The sequence below is a fragment of the Scleropages formosus genome, chromosome 2, assembly GCF_900964775.1.
Source record: "Scleropages formosus chromosome 2, fSclFor1.1, whole genome shotgun sequence".
NCBI lineage: Eukaryota > Metazoa > Chordata > Actinopteri > Osteoglossiformes > Osteoglossidae > Scleropages > Scleropages formosus.
Genome location: NC_041807.1, coordinates 18,418,171 through 18,440,784, shown reverse-complemented (window position 1 = coordinate 18,440,784; position 22,614 = coordinate 18,418,171). Strand labels below are relative to the sequence as shown.

At 45.5% G+C, this 22,614-nt stretch overlaps 3 protein-coding genes across 3 annotated transcripts; 1 reads left to right on the top strand and 2 right to left on the bottom strand.

The window, feature by feature from the left end:
* Positions 1 to 1,687: 1,687 nt before the first annotated feature.
* Positions 1,688 to 7,493, bottom strand: wee2 (WEE2 oocyte meiosis inhibiting kinase). The gene is made up of 12 exons (XM_018747466.2): positions 7,396 to 7,493; positions 6,394 to 6,680; positions 6,077 to 6,291; positions 5,908 to 5,959; positions 5,060 to 5,229; positions 4,686 to 4,807; positions 4,448 to 4,594; positions 4,226 to 4,333; positions 3,774 to 3,859; positions 3,494 to 3,664; positions 3,071 to 3,219; positions 1,688 to 2,117 (listed from the first exon to the last, which is right to left on the bottom strand). Exons 2-12 carry the CDS (start codon positions 6,652 to 6,654, stop codon positions 1,949 to 1,951), a joined length of 1,650 nt encoding a protein of 549 aa, XP_018602982.1. The 5' UTR covers positions 6,655 to 6,680; positions 7,396 to 7,493; the 3' UTR covers positions 1,688 to 1,948.
* A 397-nt stretch (positions 7,494 to 7,890) lies between these two features.
* Positions 7,891 to 16,405, top strand: dennd11 (DENN domain containing 11). Its single transcript, XM_029248373.1, has 9 exons — positions 7,891 to 8,595; positions 11,049 to 11,148; positions 11,254 to 11,412; positions 11,823 to 11,982; positions 12,313 to 12,451; positions 12,776 to 12,907; positions 13,383 to 13,533; positions 13,635 to 13,703; positions 13,825 to 16,405. The coding sequence occupies exons 1-9, from the start codon at positions 8,352 to 8,354 to the stop codon at positions 14,018 to 14,020; spliced, it is 1,350 nt and encodes a 449-aa protein (XP_029104206.1). The 5' UTR covers positions 7,891 to 8,351; the 3' UTR covers positions 14,021 to 16,405.
* A 74-nt stretch (positions 16,406 to 16,479) lies between these two features.
* On the bottom strand, positions 16,480 to 22,428 carry agk (acylglycerol kinase). Its single transcript, XM_018747467.2, has 15 exons — positions 22,169 to 22,428; positions 21,293 to 21,332; positions 21,062 to 21,141; positions 19,973 to 20,048; positions 19,784 to 19,876; positions 19,668 to 19,700; positions 19,476 to 19,570; positions 19,322 to 19,391; positions 18,835 to 18,914; positions 18,596 to 18,653; positions 18,317 to 18,464; positions 18,093 to 18,187; positions 17,920 to 17,990; positions 17,716 to 17,800; positions 16,480 to 17,605 (listed from the first exon to the last, which is right to left on the bottom strand). The coding sequence occupies exons 1-15, from the start codon at positions 22,276 to 22,278 to the stop codon at positions 17,474 to 17,476; spliced, it is 1,266 nt and encodes a 421-aa protein (XP_018602983.1). The 5' UTR covers positions 22,279 to 22,428; the 3' UTR covers positions 16,480 to 17,473.
* Between the last annotated feature and the right edge of the window lie 186 nt (positions 22,429 to 22,614).

The following is a 22,614-nucleotide window of genomic DNA, read 5'->3' as shown; positions in this document are numbered from 1 at the left end:
AGCACAAAAGCCCATCAAATTAAGAAATTAATTTGTTTCTGAAAATGGTGTGGATACTATAATTTTGGGTACCAAAAGCCTATTTCCCATTATTTTAAGTGGGAAAAAATAATAATGCATTTCCAACCCATCTGATTTCCCAGTTTATCTTTAAAACACTAACACACCTACACTGTGTACTGTATCATATAAAACACATTTAGATTTGTTTATTTAGCAGACAGTTTTGTCCAAAGAAAAAGAACAGAACAATTAATTGTCAGTTGTGGTAGTTAGAGGAGGGATAAGACTTGGCAGTCATTCTTGCACTGATACTGCACAAATGCATCGAACCAAAGCAAAAAACAAGACAGGAAACGGTTGATGGTACACTAGCACCAACTACTGTACATTACTGCACTTTTGCTTCACTCACTACTCATTCAGTTTTACTGGTCATGGTTTAGATAAATTTTATTATACAGATTTTGTGTTCCAGGAACCAAAAAGTGGGAATCAAAAGCCAGGAGCCTTTATATCGGAATTTCAGATGAAGAGAGTTCATAAACTGAAGAATGAATGTAGCATATCGGCCAGTGGTTAAGAAATTATTTTTCAGCACCATGCTAACCCTAGCACGTTTGGGTTAGTTGTACTGAAACAATAGACTATGTAACACTGGATTGTTCCTGGGGGAAAACTACATGAGGAGGTCTGTGTATGTAAACAAAAACAGCTGCTTGGGATGAATTCTGTAAACAGATTTTTTCTTTATTGAAACTTCTTACTTAGACAATGCAGCCCATAAGAAAAATTCATTTTATAGCTAATGTTCAAAATGTACACTTCAAAACCATGAAAAATAAAGCATATGTTGAACCCCATGGGAATTGCCTTAATATGGTGCTTAAATAACAGGCAGAGAATTGGTCACACAGCTGAGTATTTTTACCACAGCAACTTGCAGTAACCAGTTTTGCTCAGGGATACTGCAGCAGTGATGGGTGAGCGACTTGAGCCAACATTCTTCAGATTGTAAGTGCACGTTCTTAAAGAGTAGGATACCTGCCTCTAATGAAGGCGTGCACTGGTGTGTCACCTATAGCCATCAGTCACTTTGGAACACACCCAACCAATAGATAAACCATCCTGCTCAACCTAGTGCAGCCATGAGAATGCGTGGAGAAAGCATTTTGAATATTTTCAGGTAGATTCTTTAATAGCACTGGAAAGCAACAGCTAAAGCCAAGATATGCAGGCTGCAACTGGTTATAACAGCATACCTACGACTGTAGTTCTAATTGCTCAGGACACAGTATCAGTTTGCTCCAGAAATATTGGCATCCTTTGTAAATGTGAACAAAAAAAAAAAAAAAAAAAAAAAAAAAAAAGGCTACAACAATGTTTCCATTGTTCATGAGCTTGGTCTTGTGCTTAAATTATGAGAGAAATACAACCTTTCACTGAGGAAAGGGTAAAGAAATCTTTGCGAAATGGTTGATTTTCCTTAGCACACCCCAGTCAGAAGTAGAAACCTGATGAAATTCTCATGAATAAAATTACATTTCTATTCATATTTTTGTGAGAACTTTCAGGCTTAGTCCAGATTTACCAGTCACTGCAGACTTTTAAACGCTGCAAATGTTTTTTGAAAGTTATAAAACTGACGTATTCCTACTGAGCGTATCTGGGAAAGAAAGAGGCACAATACAGATAAAACACATAAAACATTTATTTACATAAGTAAAAAATAAAAGCATGTTAAAAATGAAACTAGTTGGTGCCTTCATGCATCATGGCAAAGATACTGCAAATCCAGTATTCCAGTGTAGCTGCATTAACAACATCTAGAGGTACTTAAAATTAGAAAAATTAGCACCTAATTGCTGGATGGATCTTAATTCATGCCAGCCTGCTGAAAAAGTAGATGCCTTAGCAGTTGGGAAGGGAGACACCACACGAACCCCTCTCAGCTGTATTGTCCCGGGCAGTCGAAGCTCATGGACCTGGTGACCCTGCGACCAACCAGTTTGCGGTCCACCCTGGGCAGCGAACCGGGCTGCAACCTGGCCTGCTGCATTGGGGGCAGCTGTTGCTGCTGGGGTGAGAGAAAAGCCAGCCGGGCTGCCTGGAGTTCCCTGCAGACCAGAGGAGAGAACGAACCCTTCTAATGAGAAGTAAACCTCATGCATTTTCAACCCCAGGCTGAAAATGTACTACAGCAATGTAAATACAAAGATGAGAAGACTGTTTGCTCAGGGCTGTCTTGGTTTGGCAGAAAGATGGAAAGTTGCAGGTTTCCAGAATTATGTCAATCATTTTAGGAAAATCAAGTAAAACAGTGCTTTAAATAAATTGTTCCTATTGCATTCCAATCAAACTGGAATCATTTACAACTTTTATCAGTCAAATATGATTTTTCATTTGACTGCCCTAAAGGTTCATGACATCCTTCACACTAGGCATCTGGTCACATAAAAATGATCACCAGGTTTTTCTTTTTAAAAATAAATAAAAGTGTTTTATTCTAATTTTGTGCATTTTTGGTGTGTCTAGTCAGTTCTGGCAACCATAGGAAATCAATGGGTGACACTATAATAAATAAATGCTAAATTCAAGATTTCACGCGCACGCACGCACACACGCACACACGCACACACACACACACACACACACACACACACACACACACACACACCATTTCAGGTAAATGAGTTCTACAGATCATAAATTCCAACCACAGAACATGTGATATTGACTGGAAATGAAATTGGTTAAAAGGTATAACATTGCATGATACTCCAGGTTTTACAATAGCTTTACCAGATGTCATAATGGGATGTCTAATTTTGGACAGGGACACCAAAAATGGAACGCTGTTCCCAACACCTCAAGGGTTAAATCAAACATCTGAAGATTTTATTATACAGTACTACACTTCAAAACTTAGTGTGTACACACCTCAAATAGCCAAAGATCCTTTGAGTGTTACAACTAATAAATCCCACTACTATACAAATAGTCACCCAGAAGGGCATAAGCTTGTCTTAAAAGTTGGTATCTAGGCTCCTCCGACGCGTCATTTCCTCACCTCTCCAGCATGGCAGTCCGAAACTTCTCCACACTGAGCTCCTTGCGCAACTGGGCGGCTACCTTGCCAGCCCCTTCCCTGCGCAGCAGCGGGTGTCTGCACAGCGCAGATGCAGACGGACGCAGGGTTGGCTCGGGGTCGAGCAGCACCTCAAATAGTGCAGAAGTCCAATGACACGCAAAGGCATGGTACAACATCTGATGCCTGTCTCTCATATGGACCAAACCACCACTTACTCAATGCTCTCCTCTACAGAAAATCCAGAGAAAAGGACATTTACTCCATCCACAACTTTAAACCATGGCATTCTGGACCGTTGAACCACATATCTAACCCAACCTCAACTTGCGTTTCCATCACATTAATCTCCCAAGTGAAGAATGCAGTGATGCAACCACAGGCTGGCAGGACCATAGGTTGTACCTTGAGAAGGCTGAGAAATTCAGTGGTGAGCTTCTGGGGTAGGGGGGGTAGCTGGGCCTGGCGCAGACGGTGCCAATCATCCCCGTTCTGGGGGAGGTGGGGTGCTCCAGCAGCCAGCAGGATGGTCAGGCCCAAGGCAAAGATGTCCGCTTTGGGTAGGTGATCATAGCGCTGCATCCCAAAGCGGAGAACATCGAGGCTCACGTTTAGCCAGCATGCAGCTTCCCTCCATTCCACTTCTAGAGCCAACTTAATGGCTCACCACCTCACCAGTGCTTACCTCATGCAGGACCTCGTTTGCCAGGAAACGGCTGTCCCCCTCTTCCACCTGGGGATTGCTGCTGGACGTGACGTGACCCAAATCACCTGAAGGAAAAGCTAGCTTTTATCAGATCTTAGCCAGCAAATCATAATACAGGTGGGAAGAAATGGTGACCTGCAAACTGGATTGAGAAGGGGGGGGGACTCCATACAACACCTTTCTCAAGCTGATATACACTGCTAGGTAGACTACACTAAATTTCATTGTTAATATAATATCTGAATGTAAAAGGGAAAAAATTAAAACCAAGCCAGACCCCTTATTCGGACAATTGCGCCACTATGCCGTACTCCCTGACCTAAACCGCATGGTCCATTAAATTTCCACAAAACAGATGCTTACTGTACTTTCTATAATTACAAAGAACTGACAAGCAAATTTTAGCTTCATTTTTTTTCCTGAAACAATACCAATTTTATAAACCACGCCCTTTGGGGCACTCCCATCATCATCCTCTTCACTCTCTCCTCCGTTGTCCTCAGCGCTGAAGGCATGCTGTCGGCAAATGAAGATATTACCTAGAAACAGCAATTTAAGGTTCACGGCCACCAAAAAATGAATTTGAAAAACTTAAAGTACATAAGAATGTAAGGATATGCAAGAGTGCTTGTGCCGGTGTATTCATTTCTCACTGGGCTTGATGTCCAGATGAACCAGGCCAGAGCTGTGGATGTATTTGAGCCCCATGGACACCTGCAGCAGGAGATCTCTCAGCTCAGGCTCACCAAACAGCTCCCCATGTACCTTTTTTTCTGCTATGGCATCACTGAGACTCCCCCCTGCACAGCAGGGACAACAAAGTACTTTGAATATTAGTCAAACAGAAACGATGCCCTGACAACACGTTGCCTGGGGGGCTGCCCGCCCTACCGTCACAATACTCATTCTGGATGATCATGTGATCGTCCTCCGCCCAGGCAGAGTAGTATCGGACCACGTGGGGGTGGTGACCCAGCACGGCATGGGCATACACCTCCTTCAGAGCCAACTGCCTGGGAAGAGAGAGACGACTTCAAACCAATGCCAAACACACTTTCAATCAACATGTGACAGTACTAGAGACAACTAAATTTGGTAAGCAGTTGATTGTGCTTCCACTGTGGCAGGATTTTAGAAACCCAGCAATGTAAAAAGAAGAAATTGTCTATCATGGTGCCAAGATTTTTACGACTAACAGTCCCTAGAGCTCCAGATCAACAATCTGTTCTGCGCACAGAGGCTCAGGAGTCATGGTAGAGACTCACTCGTCAGCCGACCCAGCAAGGGGGCGACGCAAGCGCTTTATGGCGTACAGACATCCATCCAGCCTCTTCACACACTTGTAGACTGTCCCGAACTCCCCCACACCGATGCGGCCAAGCTCCAGGAACTCCGTTTCGTACCGTGACAGCATAGAGGGCTGCACCGCCTGCCTCTGCAGTCAATGAGGGGAGGGCAGAATGAAGCGAGATGTGCAACCCTGGTCCTTCAGGCTCATCATACTTTCATATTTTATGTTAATATTTTTTATGCTTTTCTCCAAAGCAACTTACAATGTTAAGGTACAATTATTTACCCACTTATACAACTGGATAGTTTTACTAGAGCAATTTAGGGTAAGTACCTTGCTCAAGGGTACTACAGCAGGAGGTGGGATTCAAACCTGCAACCTTTGGGTGTAAAGGCAGCAGATCTAACCAGTATGCTACCACACTTTCATAGTTGTAGTATTCTGGGCGAGATTTTACCTGTTTGGCAGGTAAACGTATCCCAATAGGCAGCCAAATGCAAGGACTGTCCATTCAAAGTGAAGTTATTACCATTGGACAAGACTATAAATAAATTTAATTCCCTGGCTCAGTTAAATATCCCCAGGCTAATATTTAGCCACATGTTAACATTTACAGTACAAAATAAGAGGAATGACAAGTCCTGCAGGTCTTCGGAATTTGGGAACGGCACACATCGAGCGTAAACAATAGAGGGTCTGGAGATAAGAACATGAACAAACATTTTAGGAACTGATTCTATCCATATAATCTTGGGACCAACCAACAACAGAATGGGGAGGAAAGGAGGGGAAAAGTAAAAACAAAACAGCAGGGTTCCATACCTTTGGTGGAATATAATCCTCATCATCCAACAAACCTGTATTCCTTTTCCCTCTAGTGAAAAGTTAAATTAAAAGGGTGTTAACATTTACAGTGGCGAAAAAGGATACTTCTCTCAAGTTTATTAAGAATTAATGGAAAAAAGCTTTAGGAGATAATACACTGCCTTACCTGCTGCGGACAGCTTCATCTTCATTGTCTTCACTCCTCCCAATCTTCCGTTTGTTGAGTTCGCTGCCCTTGCGGAAGGTGTTGGGGGTGAAAGGGTTCACGTTGACGGCAGGCACGTAGGCATGGGGGATGGCGTCTGCAGAGCTGGGAAAATGCAGAAGCCCACTGCACAGTTTGCTGCTAGAACTGGGCAGGGATGACTTGGAGAGCAGACTCTGCAATGTGGGGGAGGCCAAAAAGATCACACATCCGTAGTATTGCGATGGCAAAAGGGCACAAAGAATTCTGGGTGCAGCGCAGCAGATCCCAGCACTGACTTTAGGTGTGCTGGGTGAATCGCAGAGCCTCAGTTTTCTCCAGGTGACGTAGTGTAGAGGCGAACTGTGGATTGAAGGCGAAACAACCCCACTGTAGGCATGGTGGCGCAGGACATGTGGGGTTTCAGGAGCAGAATCCAGGTAGTGCTCCTTCCTCAGCTCCCAGTCATCAAGGCTGCTGTCGCTGTTCTCGTCTTCGCCGCAGCTCGAGAAGTCCAGCTGCTGAACGGTATTGTCATTCATGGCCGCCACCAAAGCCATTTGCAGATGAGCCGGCAAAATGTGCACTAATGACAAAATAGAGACTCACGATTGATTCAAGTAGCAAGTGAGATACTTCACAGTATCCTTTTCAATACTGTAGAATGTTTATATAAGGCTATGAAGGCAAAGGGTTATTGAGGGTTAACTAAAGTAAGTTTAAATGTATTCATTTAACAGACACTTTTCATTATAAAAGAAAAAAAAAAAAAAAAAAAAACGTTACAACAGGTTAAGAAATTCAAGGCTGAATTAAACCAACATCAAAAATGAAAGCTCCAAAATCCAGAGGCTCATCCCTAGCCCAGACATGGATAGTTAAGCCCATCAGAGGTAAACAGGAGTACTATGAGTATGATGAGATAAGGAGATCCTTCTGGTTGCCGTATTAAAATGGAATGGCAGAACACAAAACTAAAATTACCTTAGTTCTAATTTTTTTAACAAAATTAAAATATTATAAGATTCTCAGTTTTGGTTCTGATGTAATGGAACAACCTCCTTCTTTCTCTCAGTCAGAACTGCTGAATCTCTCTCAACATTCAGAGAAAGGATCTGAAAAACTAATTTCACCCCTAATCTCAAATTATCCTCAACAGAATTACATTACTTGTCACATTTACATTTTTTTCACTCATGAAATATTATTTGTACTCCCCACCAATTCTATACACAACTACCCATACAATATGTACTAAATAGAAAAATTGCAAGAGGAAAAACATGCAAATACCAACTTACCTCCAAACAAGACTCGCAATCAGACGGACAAACGCCAAAGGTTCTTTTAATTAAGAAAGTAAACCTATTGGCCACGCCCCCTCCGGCCTTCCAATAGCCACGCCCCCTTCCCTCCAATTCCACGCCCCCATCATAAATACGTTTCCAGAAAAAGTTTAATCAAAGGAAAATACATTTAAAAAATTGAGTAACCGTTTGTTGTGCGCATATTATAAACAAAGTGCATATAGCATCCAGACCACGTTGAAAAACACCACTAGGTTACACATTGCCAATCGCAGCTACACATGATTGAAAAAAAACACATAAGTTTCAATACAAATAAATAAGGCTTTACGTCAGTTTTAGGGTTCAAAGGCACAGCTCTTCCCCGACCATTTTACGTCGTGTATATAATAACTTGCCAATAACAATTAAGTCAATCACAAACATTTCTTAAAATTATTTCAAATGGAATTAAAATGTATCGTGACGTCCATTTCTTTAAAACTAATATTAATATCGGCCTTAGTGTGTGAGGTCGGTTGAGTTTGAAAACGTTTCCAGTTCTGCTATTAACCTTATACATCGTGACACAACAAGCGCCGGCTGCCAACTCTCTCGCACCCTCGCGCTGGGGGTTTAAACTTTAAAAGCAAGATCACTGCGATTTGTCGGCGACGATGATGAACGCACGTGAGCAGGAGCGACGTTCATTACGCATGCTCGTGGCTCCGCCCCCCATCTTCCGGCAGCGAAGCGCCCGATTGGGCAGAAGGATGAGGGGGGGAGGATTGTGCCCACAGACAGCAGGAGAGAGGAGTGCGAGGTGCGGCGATGTCACCGCTGCGCGCTGTGGCGGAAACCGCGGTCCTCGCGTAGAGATAACGGCGCTCAGGCTTCCGGAGACGCGCTCCGTTCTCATTGCGGTCCTTCAGCGAGAGAGCGGAGGAGTGACCTAGGAGCCCGTGGGGAAGATGGTGGAGCAGTCGGACCGCGCACCGCTGCTCGACTGGGAGGAGGGGGGCTTCGGTTTCGGCGGCGGAGGCACTGCGGCGGTGCCCGGGCTCCCGAACGGAGAGGCGGCCGCTCCTCCCGATGAGCCCGGAGCCGAGGCGCGGAGCCCCGTCGCCGGCGGACTGACCGAGCGGCGCCTCGCTGGATGGGAGGAGAAGGACCAGATCGTGGCCGTGTTCGTGGTGACGTTTGACACAAGATCAGGCGAGTCACATTATGTTTAATTCTTTAAAATTTCCACCACTGACGGTCTAACGGGCGAGATCATTAATATTTATCTCACGCTTTTCTCCAAAGAGATTTAAAATGGTAAGTTCTGACAGTTACTTACCCAGCTGTTACTGGGGCAATTCAGGTACGTACCTCCTCCTCCTCGCTCAGTGGTTCCACAGGTGGAGGTGGGATTCGAATCTGCAACCTTCGGGATCAAAGGCAGCAGCTTTAACCGCTACGCTACTAAATATGTCTCATAGTCTATGTGCAGTGATACAAATACAATCATGTTGTTGTTGTTTTCATTCCTGCCTTTCTTACCAGATCCCTGTGTCCAAGGTGACTTACAGTGTTAAGTAATTAACTTTACCATGATTTACCCATATATACAGCAAAGTGTTTTTATTTTACTCTGTCCAATCAGGGTAAGTTTCTTGATGACGGGTCAGGAGTACTTCAGCAGGAATGGGATTCACGCTGGCCAAAACCTGATTAGAATAAAACCCTAACCAGCATGCCCCCTGCTGCCCCTGTGGTCCATGTGCACTTTGTGAGCGTCCATAAGTGGGCTTAGGAGAACTGTGACCGTAGGCGGTTGTGGTATGCCACCCGGGCCCAGTTATGGTGTTGAACGCGAGGTCCGGTCGCGAACCCAACACGCAGACGCTGGTGTGACTCAGGGAGCGCTCAGTGACGGCAGGATGAATGTAGGGGTGGGGCTGGCGGTAAGGTGGGTTGGACACTGTACATGTCCTGATGGTTTCAGCTAACATCTCCAGTCCTGATTTGGGGACGTCACGCACGCAGTCGACAGCCCTCGGACAGATGGAACGGCATTCGCCGTGACACGTGCCGGCCGGCGCTCTCTACCGCCAGTGCTGGATGATGACGTGGAGAAAAGAGGAGGGAAGAAAAGGTGGCAGGACAGCTGAGGAGTCAGTGACTCTAGTGTGTAGGAGTAATCATTGGGCTGATCGAGTGTGTGTGTGTGTGTGTGTGTGTGTGTGTGTGTGTGTATGTTGGGGGGGCAATGCATGCGCCTACCTTGTTTTGCCCAAGGTGTCACATGACTCAGACACGTCTGTCTTATCTCCGGGGCACTGACCCGTGGCCACATTCATTCATTTCTAAAGAGGTACGTGTGCAGCAGGCATCCTGCCGGTGCACTACCCACAAGGCACTGCTCCACCGTTGCCCTGCGTCCGTTGGCAAACGCCAGCCGGCGCCACGTGGCCAGTTGTTCGTTTGCGTATCTGTCCAGTTAAACAAACCCAAAAAAAAAAAAAAATCCCCCAAGTTAGCCACATTTTCACTTTGCTCTGCAGTCTCCCCCCCGCCTTATGAATGTAATTTGTTCTTGCAAAACCCTTCATAAAGTGAATTCTTGCGAATCGAAGACGAAATTAATTCTAAATGGCAGACTTTGCATGTTCCTGAGCCCCACAGTTGAAATCCATTTATGCTAAAATATGACCAAATCCTGTTCAGATGGACAGTTACTTTAATAATCTACCCTTATTAGTTATCATAGCAGTGCAGCTTCTCTACATGAATTACTGTATTATGTGCCATACATTTATCTGTTACTTTGCTCCAAAGCAACTTACACTGTTAAGTCACTTACAATTATTTACCTATTTATACACCTGGGTAATTTTACTGGAGCAATTCAGGATAAGTACCTTAATCAAGTATTATAGCAGGAGATGGGATTCAATCCTGCAACCTTAGAGTTCAAAGGCAGCAGCTCTAATCACTACTCCACCTGGTGGCTAAATAGTGTCATCTCAGAAATATGGAAAGAGCAATAACTGCCACTCCGCTACCTCATGAAGTCTTAAACGTGTTGCCCCGTGGTACGTGTCTCATTTGACGGCTACTCCTGTGTGGCCTGTGAGAGACCGGCCATGGTTTCCATGGTTACCGTGCTCAAGGGTGAAAGCTGTGTGTCAGCCAGGCAGTGGAAGCAGCGCAAGCACAACACTTGGAATTGTGGTTCCAGTTCAGACTTCCTCTTCTTGTGCCTTCGTGAGAATGGCTGAAAGTTAGACGGAAAAAGGGAAGTGGAATCAGCGTACAGTGCCGCTCGAAAGTGTGTAAACCCTGTAAGGATGGTCACTGTTCCTGTATAAAATATTAAAATAAGCTTATAAAATCTGAATCTTAAACGTATAAAATGAGTAAGTGGCTGTGATTTACACACCCGATTCTGTTTTCTATTTATTGATTTTTGCACCTGCTCTACTTGCACTTGTTCCTACTACTCACATGATTTCCTCTAAAACTACATGTGGAACTGGTCGTTACACTCCTGTTGTCACAGGAGAAAGACTGTTGCTCATTAAGCACCCATTTCGTGGTAAAACTAAGGAATGTCGAAGAGGTCGAAAGTTTCGCTGTCGCGGCACAGTGACGAGTTTCTGCGTTGCTGTTTTTGCGGACAGGTAACACAGTGGAGTGGTGTCTGCCGCAGGATGTGAACCTGGAGGGGGTGGAGTTCAAGTCCATGGCCAGCGGCTCCCACAGAATCGCCAGTGACTTCATGTAAGGGTTTGTGCAGACAGACTGGGCCCAAACACGCAACATCCGTGGGTTTGCAGGTCCCTGCCTCCGCGAGCTGCTCTGTTCTTATGCGATTCCTATCTGCAGATACTTCCGTAAGGGGGGCTTCTTTGGCCTCGCGTGCTTTGCCAACATGCCTGTGGAGAGCGCTCTGGAGCGGGGGGCACGCATGAAGTCAGTTGGAATCCTGACCCCCTCCTACACCCTTCTGTACCGTTACATGCACTTTTTGGAAAACCAGGTCAGGTGAGTGGTTTTTGTGGTACTGCGGTTTTTTGACGGTGCCCGTTACCCGAGTTTCTTAGAGCATTGAGTCCAAAACGAAGTACAAAGTGATCATGATGCACGGCGTGACGGAAGTTGTGTTAGGAGGTCTGGAGAGCAGCGGGTCAGGAAAAAACCTGTTTTGTGCCCCTTAAATGTTGGGATTCAGCAGTTCTGAGGGCGAGAGGTAGTCTTACCACGTCGGAGCTGAAACCAAAACCTTTCGGCTTTTGATTTTGGACCCTTAATAAGCAGCACAATCCAGGTTATTCTACACCAACAGTTGTTTTTGTCTGTGATTTCTGAGGTTTGATTTGTACCTACAGAATGTCCCTATATAACGTGGTATTTTTCCACACTGTAATCAGTTTAATGTGTGTGTTTGATCACAGGCACCAACTCAAGTGCCCGGGCCAGTACTCCCCACTTGAGGCCTTCTACGAGGACAAGAAAGCGATCCTGCCCCCGACGGGGAACGGTCTGGTTACCGCGTGCCCCCCTAGCACTAAGGGGGTCCCACACAATCGTTGCTGCATGAACCCCGAGATGAAGGTGGGTGGGTGCTTGTTGCCATTCACGTGCATCTCTTTTATTCCGATGTAGGTGCAGGTCATTCCTGTAACATACTGTACCTGCATCACCTTATTTTACTGGAGCATTTAATACCTTGCTGGAAAGATCCCGAAGCAGAGGTCTTTCTCAAGGTCTTGAGCACACAACCATTTATGACCCGAAGGTTATATGGCCTGTAGCTGTAGTTAGCGTTGGCGATGTGTGCTGATGGATGAGTAATAAGTAATAAACAATAAGCAGGTGCTTCTAAAGTATGTCTCCCACTGTCCTTCACCTGTGCTAAGGTAATGGTGTCGTTTGGCCCTGCAGATCACACACCCCGCTGGATGCATGTCCCAGTTCATCCACTTTTTCGGGGAGCAGATTATGGTGCTGTGGAAGTTTGCTCTGCTGCGGAAGCGCATCCTCATCTTCTCACCCCCACCCATAGGGGTGGTGTGCTACAGAGGTACCCAGACACACACACACACACACACACACACACACACACACACACACACAGACTCTGTGGGCAGCTGGCTGCATAGCGGTTATAACATCTGCCTTTGGACCCGAAGGTTGCAAGTTTGTATCTCACCTCCAGCTGTAGTACCCTTGAGCAGAGTACGTACCCTAAGTTGCTCTAGTAAAATGTATCCAGCTGTATAAATGGGTAAATAATTGTAAGTCACTTTGGGGGGAGAAAATTGTCAGATGAATGAATAAATGTGTGCTTTGGGTGCCAAACATATAATGTTTATCTCAGCCCTGACTTTTATGTCCTGCCCCCCAGTGTACTGCTGCTGTTGCCTTGCCAATGTGTCTCTCCCCGGTGTGGGTGTGTCAGTGCCTGAGCTCCGCCCCTTCTTCTACATCAACGTGGCTGACATCTCCGCCTTGGAGACGGAGGTGTCCTATGTGGCTTGTGAGTTCAGATCTGTGGGTTGTGCTGTTCCGGGGATGCGATGGGGTAGAAGGTCACTGAGAATGGGGTTTATTCAACTGTTATTCAAGTCTTTGACTAAAGGTTTGATTTGTCCTCATCTGTTTTCTTGTTAAACCACAGTCCAAATTGTTTTCTTTAGTTCGGCATCATAGGCTGATGACTCTTACATAATTGCCAAGTGAAGGTATTTAATTCCGTGGCCCTTCTGTAAACACATGTATGACCGAAGTGTTAATTTTTCTATTGGAAGAAAGTCAAACATTCGATATATATGACGGTTCAAAGGAATTTGGGAATGTTTGGAACTTCTCAGACGATGCTGTGTTGTCTTATTGGTGAAGTATTGTAACCTTTTGACCTTCAGCCCTTTTATCTGTGTTTCTGGACGTATGTGTGGTTCTCCGAGGGACCAAGAGCGCGTGTTTGACTTCCCTGTCTCGTCTCCCGTGTGAAGGCACCACAGAGAAGATCTTTGAGGAGAAGAAGGACCTGTACGATGTGTACGTGGACAACCAGAATGTGAAGTCCCACAGGGACAGCCTGCAGCCGCTACTTCGCCTCAACAGCGCCGACCGGGAGAAGTACAGAAAACTCAGCGAGCAGAGGTAGCATTGGACTTGCGACTGCGGTGACGGAGTTGACTGCGGTGACGGAGTTGACGGTGGACATGTTGCTTATCATGTTGATGATGTGTGGTTTTTCTCAGACAGATGCTTCTGTATTCCCACGAGGTGGACGGAGACTGCACCTCTAGTGAAGAGGACCTCTTCATCTTGTGAGTACATGTCCAGGCAGCCTTTGGGTTTACGAAGCGGACGTCTCTGGATCGGTGGTCATCGCGACATTTTTTATTGATTACGTACTGGGATACTAGCTCAGCTTTTCTCCAACCCTAGGTTTTTCATGGAGCAGAACAATCGGATCTTCCAGACTCTCTCGGAGGTGGCGGGCAGCGCAGACCCCACCCTGACAGCGGAACACGTGCGGGCTATGGGTCTGGACCCTCAGGGGGACCGCACGTTTCTGGTGGACCTTCTGGAGCTCTACGGCATCGATGCCATGCTGGTCATCGACAACCCCTGCTGCCACTGAGGCCCGGAGATGCCATCGTTGTACCAGCGCCCCCCACTGGGTGACCCGGAAAGAGGATTCAACCACTTACCTGCCGAACCAGCACCGTAGAACCTGCTCACCGTAGAACCTGTGTTTGTTGTAGAGCCGTGAAACTACGTTTCAACATGCCTGTGAAACTTGAGACCAGCCCTCTTCTGCTCAGCAGTCTGGCTGATGTAATCCACTCGATCAAGTTGGTGTTTGTTTCTTATCGCCGCTTGGTACGACGCTGCCTCGTGTGTCTGGCCTCCTAGAAGACCCAGCTTCCATTTGAGAAGGAAGAATTTCAACTTCCCGTTTCTGTTTCCCCCATCGCCTCTGGTCGCGGTTGCGAGGAAACAAACAAGAACATTCGTATTTAAATGATTTCAGCGTGCCTCTTCCCGTCGCTTTCATCACCGACACGTACTTTATTCGCTTGTCAGAGGAGTGGTTCCATTTACACCGCTTTCCTTGATAAGAGATTGTGGAAAATACTGCGTTTCGCAGCTCCTAGGAGAATTGCTGTGCAAAACTGCATTCCAGTTTAAAACTTGTCTTTCTACTGGAGGGTTATTTATTTTCAAATGTTTACTTGTGGGACCAAAGTAAATTTGGTTATGTTTTTAATAGTCCATAAATCCCCCCCCCCCCGCCTAGTATTTCTGGAATTTTTCCACGCCTAAAAAAGGAAGAGGGGTAGCATGGTGGCGCAGCGGGTATAACTGCTACCTCTCAGCGCCTGGGTGGCATGAGAGAACAGTGATTTGAGTGTCACTCAGTCTGTGGAGCTCACATGTTATCCCTGTGGCTGCATGGGCTTCCTCTGGATGCTCTGGTTTCCTCCCGCAGTCCACAGACATACCTTTCAGGTGGATTGGTGACTCTAAAGTTCACTTAGTGTGTGTATGGGTGAGCATTTATGGCTACCCAGCAATTGAAAACAAAAAAGAGGGACGTGTTGCAAGGGACACGTATTGCGTGGGACACCCAGTACTTGGTTCCTCGTTGTTAAGCGTTAGCTGGATTTAAGCGGAGGCGAGTTATCCTAAATGATGGGAGTTCAAAACCACTGTAAGTCATCTGTCAACGGGCGGCAATGTTTATAATTAGCATTTCTCTGGAAGTTTACCATCCCGGTTTTAGAAGAGAAGTGCAGAACCCATCACGTGATCGGAGGAATGCACCTTTTGCTGACCCCCATGGTGGCCCGCAGTTCGACAGAGTCTACGTTCCTGTTGACCCCGTGAGTCGTGGACAAAGCACGCTCAGTTCTGTGTTTATGATGGGGAAAGGGAGCCTCAAACGTGCCGCGTGTTAAGGGAAAAAGAGGATCCGCTGTCTTCACTAGGTCCTCCAGGTGGGTAGTTATTGACGCGTGTTCCCTTTCTGAGGATGAAAACACCGTATATGTATTTAAAAATGTGACTGCAGATGTGGTGCTTATTTAGCAGTGACCTTCCCTCAAGGGTGCGAGTAACACAAGTTCAGAGTAGCAATGGTTGTTTGTTGTCGTTTGCTAATAATTTATGAGTGTGGATGGAAATGTTGAGTGTTGAACTATTTATGTATTTGACCATTATGGAATTCCAGAGCTCAAGGACGTCAAGGAAATGCTTCCTGTACAAATGTGACCTCTGTTTACTTGGCTTTTACACTGGGGGCAACTGGTGAAATGAATGTGACTCACTGATGTCAGCCATGCAGTTAATTCTTGATCACAGCCATTAATGTCTTTGTACAGCTTTTACTGTGAACGGGGGGGTTGTTTTGTAATTATTGTAATTACATGTGACGTGAAGCTCGGTTAGGAAGAGGCACTGAGAGGGAAGCACTGGCTTTCTGCATGCCGTTTCTGTCCTCAAACCTGCTTGTCCAATTACACTAACCAGCTTACCTAATGAATATGGTAGTAATAACAGTAAACCTTGGCTGTGAGTTCGACTGCAGACACGTGGAACATTAATGCCCCGATTTTGAACAGTGTTACTGCGGTTACTAAAATTTCGTTGTGAAGAGTGCGTTCCCACCGATGTCAGTTGTGGCAGTGATGAGAGGGAGGGGATTAGACCTACTCCCTTGAACCATCCACCAGTGGCTGATAAAGCCCATCTGTTTGGGTTCAGGGTTTGGACCCCCCTTTGGACCGGAGCAGGATTTCTGATGGGGCTTTGGGGTTAGAGATCACTTACACTAGTTGTCATAGAAACACTGATTATTTTGGTTCTCAGGAGCTATTTTTATCTAAAGTGACTGCAGAGTTGTGTGTGTGTGTGTGTGTGTGTGTGTATATATACACATACATAGTGACCTATGTTTCTTAAGGGTATAATAGCAGAACCTTTTCTGGGAGTTGATGGTAACCTGACTGTACCTGTTGCCCCATTGAATGCCTACAGATTTCTCGAGATACAACGTACTTGTGTAAGAATGAGAAATATGTCTCCACACACAAGATGTTGCATTACAAAAAGTCTTGTTTATTCAGACTGGACCCACTTTTGCTCCAGTAGTGGAAAAATCACAAAGCACACAAAAAAAAAATGGCCTCGGCCAAGAATGTTTTCTCGTTCAGCCTTTTACCGAGGGTCCACATCGGTCATCAGAGAAACCGATGCATAAACGTGAGGAGGGAAGTGACCTTCCATATCACACGTGTTTAGTCAAGCTACAATATTCTCTGTGAATGTGAGAAACTACACTACTGCTGCATGTCAACACTAACAGTGTAACCCTGAACCACACATGGAACTTGTCATCTATTACAACCTAATAACCAACTGTATAAATATAAATTCAGTGGTTCCATAACGTGGACCCATTTTGTTTTCAAAGCTGTAATGTTTATTTAGGGTCATTCTGAAAAAGAATAAACTTGCCGCCCTTTCATGTGAACTTTATCTAGACTGGTTCCATACAGGTGTGTTTCATCAGCTGATGTCTGCCCCTGAGTCAGTGTGTGTTTAAGCCGACGCCCCTGGCACGGCAGCAGTTTGGACAGACATGGCACCATAAGACTGTTCAAAGAACACACTCCCTGTACGTGTTTATTCACCTTGTTCTCTCAATACAGAGCCTCACGGTCCATTTTACATTTACAAGGTGCACTGCTTTATACAAAAAAAAAAAAAAAAAAAACTTTGCCAGTGTACTGTTACTAGGTTACAGGTACACACAGCAAGTTACAGCATTACTGGGGCATGGCCAAATGCTTTTGGAGAACGGTTAGGAAAGATTTTAAATTTACTACTATATAAACCGAAAGCCTTTTTCCAAGTTGTAGAAGAGAAGGCTTTACAGCTTGGGATTTTGGGGAATACCCTATTTTGTTCTTTATAGCAGACTGCTTCATGAACATATTAGACAGATGGGAGGGCTGGAGCAGTAAGGGTAGGTACATTCACTGTACTGTTGAGGGACCGCGGTGCCCCGTCCAAATCTCCTGCCCTTTCCTCAGTGTGCGTGCGTGAGCAGCTCCTGCCGCCGTTCTGCACTGCAGAAGAACCGCAGCTTCCGGGGCAAGAGCCTCACCTCCACTGGCATGGCTTCGTATTCCTCGTTGTCGATATTGAAGAAGCCGCCCCCCTGTGGACAGATAAGGAAATGCAGCTACTCAGGGCCGTGCAGCAAATGTTCGTTTGTTCGTGTTGCCGTGAATCCGAATGGCCGCCCGTCTGCAGGGGTGCGTGTCTGACCTGGGGCAAACCGAGTTGACAGACGCTAGCTTCCAACTGCTGTCCCTTCACTGAACACTGGGCTGGATCCTTGACCTTCTCGCTCCTACGCTCGTTGCCAAAAAATACTGCCATTAGATACCATCAGATAAGGTACCATTGAACTAATGAGGGGAGGGAAAAAAAACATTTTTAAAAAAAAAAAAAAAAAAGCTAACCACTGACCCAATGGCGATGAACTCTCCCACAGTAAGGGAGTCAGGTTCCATACACACCACCATGGAGTCTTCGGGACGCTGAAGGTGCCATAAACAGTGATCATGGTGTCTCTGCTGTCACAGTGGATTCATTAAAAAAAAAAAAAGCCCTCCTGATCTAGTACCATTGTAGATGCTCACCTTCACTGCAGGGTTCCTGTTCTGCGTCATGATTGACAACTCAACGGTGGAGATCTCTTTCTGCTCCCAGTGCTCTGGCTCCTCCTGCGGACACTCTGTGAGCGGGATTAAGAAAACAGGTGGTCTGTCAGCTCCCACGGCTGCCACAGAAACCAAGCCATAGCCCATCTTGGTCTCACATGGAGACCATGTGCACAAGTTATCTTTTGCACTGGAGACCTCACCCTCCACAGGGGGGTTCCAGAAGTGCTGCAGCCGGTGGATGATACGGCGCAGCAACCAGGGCCGAGGTGGCCTCTCCGTAGGCTCATCTGGGGGCCGGGGAGTCGGCATTTGGAAGGACAAAGATGCCTGCCGGTTCTGAGGCCATTCCTGGTGGATGGATCAATAAAAATATAGACACACGCAATGGTGGAAGGCTACATAAATTGTGTATGAATCCATGAATATAAAACTGCATACTTGTGGTTCTGAGGTTAATGGCAAGATGGGAAAACACTCACCCTTAATGTGCTGAACCAGTGGGCTGCCTTCGTCTTCAAAGGTCCGAGGTACCAGTACCTGAAAGCCATGCAGCCCAGTTAGAATATCTATTTGAGTGTAACGTTTAAAAAGACATGGAAGCACTGGCACATGTCTTTGTGAAATTCATCCATGCAAATTCACACACCTTCAAGGAACTTGTAAAAGCTAGAAAAAGGAGGATACCAGATGTTTTTAATTCAAACAGACGCATTCTTACTTGCTGAAGGAAGTGGCCACGTCTCTGAAGGACCCCCAACGCAGTCCTATCAGAGCAAACACTGGCTGATCCTTCTCCCCCTACAGACACACACACACCCCAGTCACTATATCAATGGAGAACAGCATGCAGTTGCTGCCCAGAGCTTTCAGAAATGTATTAATTCACTAAATTAATGCAATTTACCAAAGCAGTTTATATTTTGAGGTCAGTATACTAGGTTACTTTCAATCATTTAGACTTTAATACACCCAAGTAATTTTAACTGTGTCAATTCAAGGTAAGTACCTTGCTCAACAGTACTACACCAGGAGGTGGAATTTGAACCTGGGCTTTTAGATGCAAGGTAACCATTATGACCACTACAGTACCTGCTGTTCCTGGCCCAATTTGCATAAGTACAGTCACATTAGTCACACAATAACAACCACATCCCAACATGACAATTTTCCCCCCTTCCACCCGGACCTACAGCTGAAATTCAAACCTTGATCTGCAGCACGTCCAGAGGTACCGTCTCCCCCTTCAGGATGGACAGTGTAGCTGCAGTGATGTTCCTTAAAGCACACAAGAGAGATGAGACACCGCGGTCATCGATGATGACCTGATTTGCCTGTTTACAGGGTACTATTAACACTTACTTGACTCGGTTGTCAGTGGGCAAATGTAAACTTTGACTCAAGGAATTCTGGGAACCCAGGGGGATGAATCCTATGGGAATTTTACTAAAGGAAGCCTTCAAAAGAATAAATAATATGCATTAAAATTAATCACTATTTTTTCCATTAATGAGTGCAGAAGGCAGCTGATGCCACAACAGTGTTGCTATTCACCTGATCGCTTCTTCGCAGAAGTCCAGTGATGACCTGTGGGTAAGAAGGTACAACGAGGACAGCATTAGCAGCAGACGTGGGTAAATCAACAGCAATTCACACCAAAGGTGAGATACCTCCTGCAGAGTGCCATCACCCCCAGCAACAATAAGCAGGTCAGGATGTTCCATCAGCTCCATCAGCTTCTTGGCCTGACCTTCATAGTCCGTCTGCAAAAGGGGGGGTGAAGTGGTTAGAAGTAACTAAAGATGATGCACTATGTGTGCACAGACACACACAAGTTTAACCAAAAAAGCAATATGGACCTTCACAAGTTTCACTTCCATCCCAGCCAGGTGTAGGATCGGAGCTGCATTCTTCTCAAACAGATTGTTGGCTTTCCTGTGAGTTGAAAAATTAAGAGGAAAAATTAGCTAACGCACTGTGTGGCCATACAGCACAAAATATCGAAAAATTATCGGTTAAATACAGGCAGCCCTTGATTTACAAACCCACACACACCGTCTGAAACTGCTTGTCCCAAACGGGGTCATGGGGAGCCAGAGCCTAACCCGGCAACACAGGGCAAAAGGCTGGTGGGGGAGGGGACACACCCAGGATGGGATGCCAGCCCGTCACAAGGCACCCCAAGCGGGACTCGAACCCCGGACCCACTGGAAAGCAGGACCCGGTCCAACCCACTGCGCCACCGCGCCCCTAATTTACAAACCTCTTTATCCAATATTTCAGGATAACCGCTCATGGTTTTGATACCCAATTTTCAAATTTCAAAATTTCGATCAGGTTCATGACATTTATCCAATGCGTCCAAACTGAAAAGTCACACATTGTGCGAGTGAAGCCAAAGTTCAAAAATGTACTATAGTTAGTGCCATCAGGTGTTTCCTCTTGGTTTCCAGTCTCATTTTTACTTTGTGCAGTTTCCGTAAAGTGCCCTCCCTCCTCCACCCACCACAACTCACAATCAACTGTTCGTGTCTTCACTCGCTGAGCACAGTAAAAATACATTACAATAAATTCCATCTATCCATTGTCAACGACCGCTTGTCCCGAGTGGGGTCACGATGAGCCGGAGCCTAGCCGGGCAACACAGGGTGCAAGGCTGAAGGGGGAGGGGACGCACCCAGGACAGGACGCCAGTCCGCCGCAAGGCACCCCAAGACGGGCCACACAGCGGACACCGGCTGAACCCGCTGCGCCACCACACCCCCCCATTACAGTAAATCGTCTATTTCAAATTGTTGTCTGTATTAACAAATTTCATTACTGAAGCTTTGTTGCCATCTACTGGTTATAAGGAAAGCTATTTGTTTCTGAAATGTACTGCCTAGAAACAGGATGTTACGGCTGTCTGTGCTACTTTCTGCCCAATGACACATCCCTCTTACCCTTACCCATTGCAAGCAGCTGGATTCAGAATGACCGTAGCCTTTCTCAGCTGCTCCTGCGGCAATATTAGCTGACGACCAAACTCCTGAAATGGAAATAAGTTTGAAATAAATATCTTGAGACAGTGCTCCACATCAACACGGAATATAGGTACAACTGAAGCATCATGATGACAGAGGACATGATCGCAGAGCTACAGAGAAGGAAAGAATAACACCGAGTCAGCTAAATCTTACCCGGGCTTCCAGGCATGCCTCTCTTCGTAGTACACTGTCACTGTAACACATGTCAGACGAAACAAACTAAATATATTTACATTTATTAATTTAGGTAATGCTTTCCTCCTGAATGCCTTACAACATTAATTTACTTACTAAGTCTTACAACACTGATTTACAAATTTATACAGCTGGGATTTTTTTTTTTTTTTTTTTTTAAAAAACTCTGGAGCAACTCAGAGTAAACACTTTGATCACAGGTATTACAGTAAGACCTGTGCCCTTCGAGTCCAAAGGCGGCAGCTCTAACCACTACGCCACCTGCTGCCCCTATATAGGAATATATTGTACATCATCAATATTTCCTTGTATTGATCGTAATGTAAATGGGGGCAAATGGTACCAGGATGCAGAGGCTGCCGGTGCCTCAGAGTCAGTTATATTATATGCGCATTTTAACCGTCTGCACGCAACATGTAACATTTTAGACAATAATAAAAACAAACCTCAAAATTCTTAACAGAAAATACTTTTGAATGAAATCCCTCACGAGGTATTTCTTGGTGACAACAAGATGAAGAGCACCATTTTTTTCCAACAATACTTCTTTCGCTTAGCACTTCATCCTACAAGCTTGATATGTAAAATATATTATAAAAAAAATTATATATATTCTGTATTATAAATATATAATATATACACACACACATATTAAAATAATAATCATTTTACACGTCACATTAGTCGTCGCCAGCAGCTGGCGTGATTCTGTTAGCAGTTATTCTGTGATTTGTCAGAAGATGCTCCTTGGCGCAACCAAGCAAAAAGTTATAAGAAATATGGGACTATAATTATCATGTATTATTAATTTATTTTGATGAGGAATTAATTTACCAGTGTTTCCCGTAGAGCCAGTGACCCCCGTAAGAGAACACACACACTGCCAGTGCGGACTTCTTCCAGTGGTTGCGCAGGGTCCGCAGCACCTTCAGCACGCGCGCCATGATCCCCGTGCCCTGCTCGCGCTCACTGCACCGATCGCACGGTCACTCATCGGCCCGCAGCCCCGTATCATCGCCCGCTCACCGGCCCCTCCGAACACATGAGAACCGCCAGGTCGGTGCGCCGCTCAAACCACCACGAAAGGAAACCGACGACGTTTCACAAAGGTTCCACGTTGTGAGCTGGAGTGCAGCTCCCCTATAAAATGGTATCACACGAACTCTATAAAAATAAACAATTAAGTATCCTTTAACTAATCACTGTTATTTAAAAAAAATCAATAAAACATAGGTAATTTAAAACGCAAGAACACGTTTAATCCATGACACACAATTGGA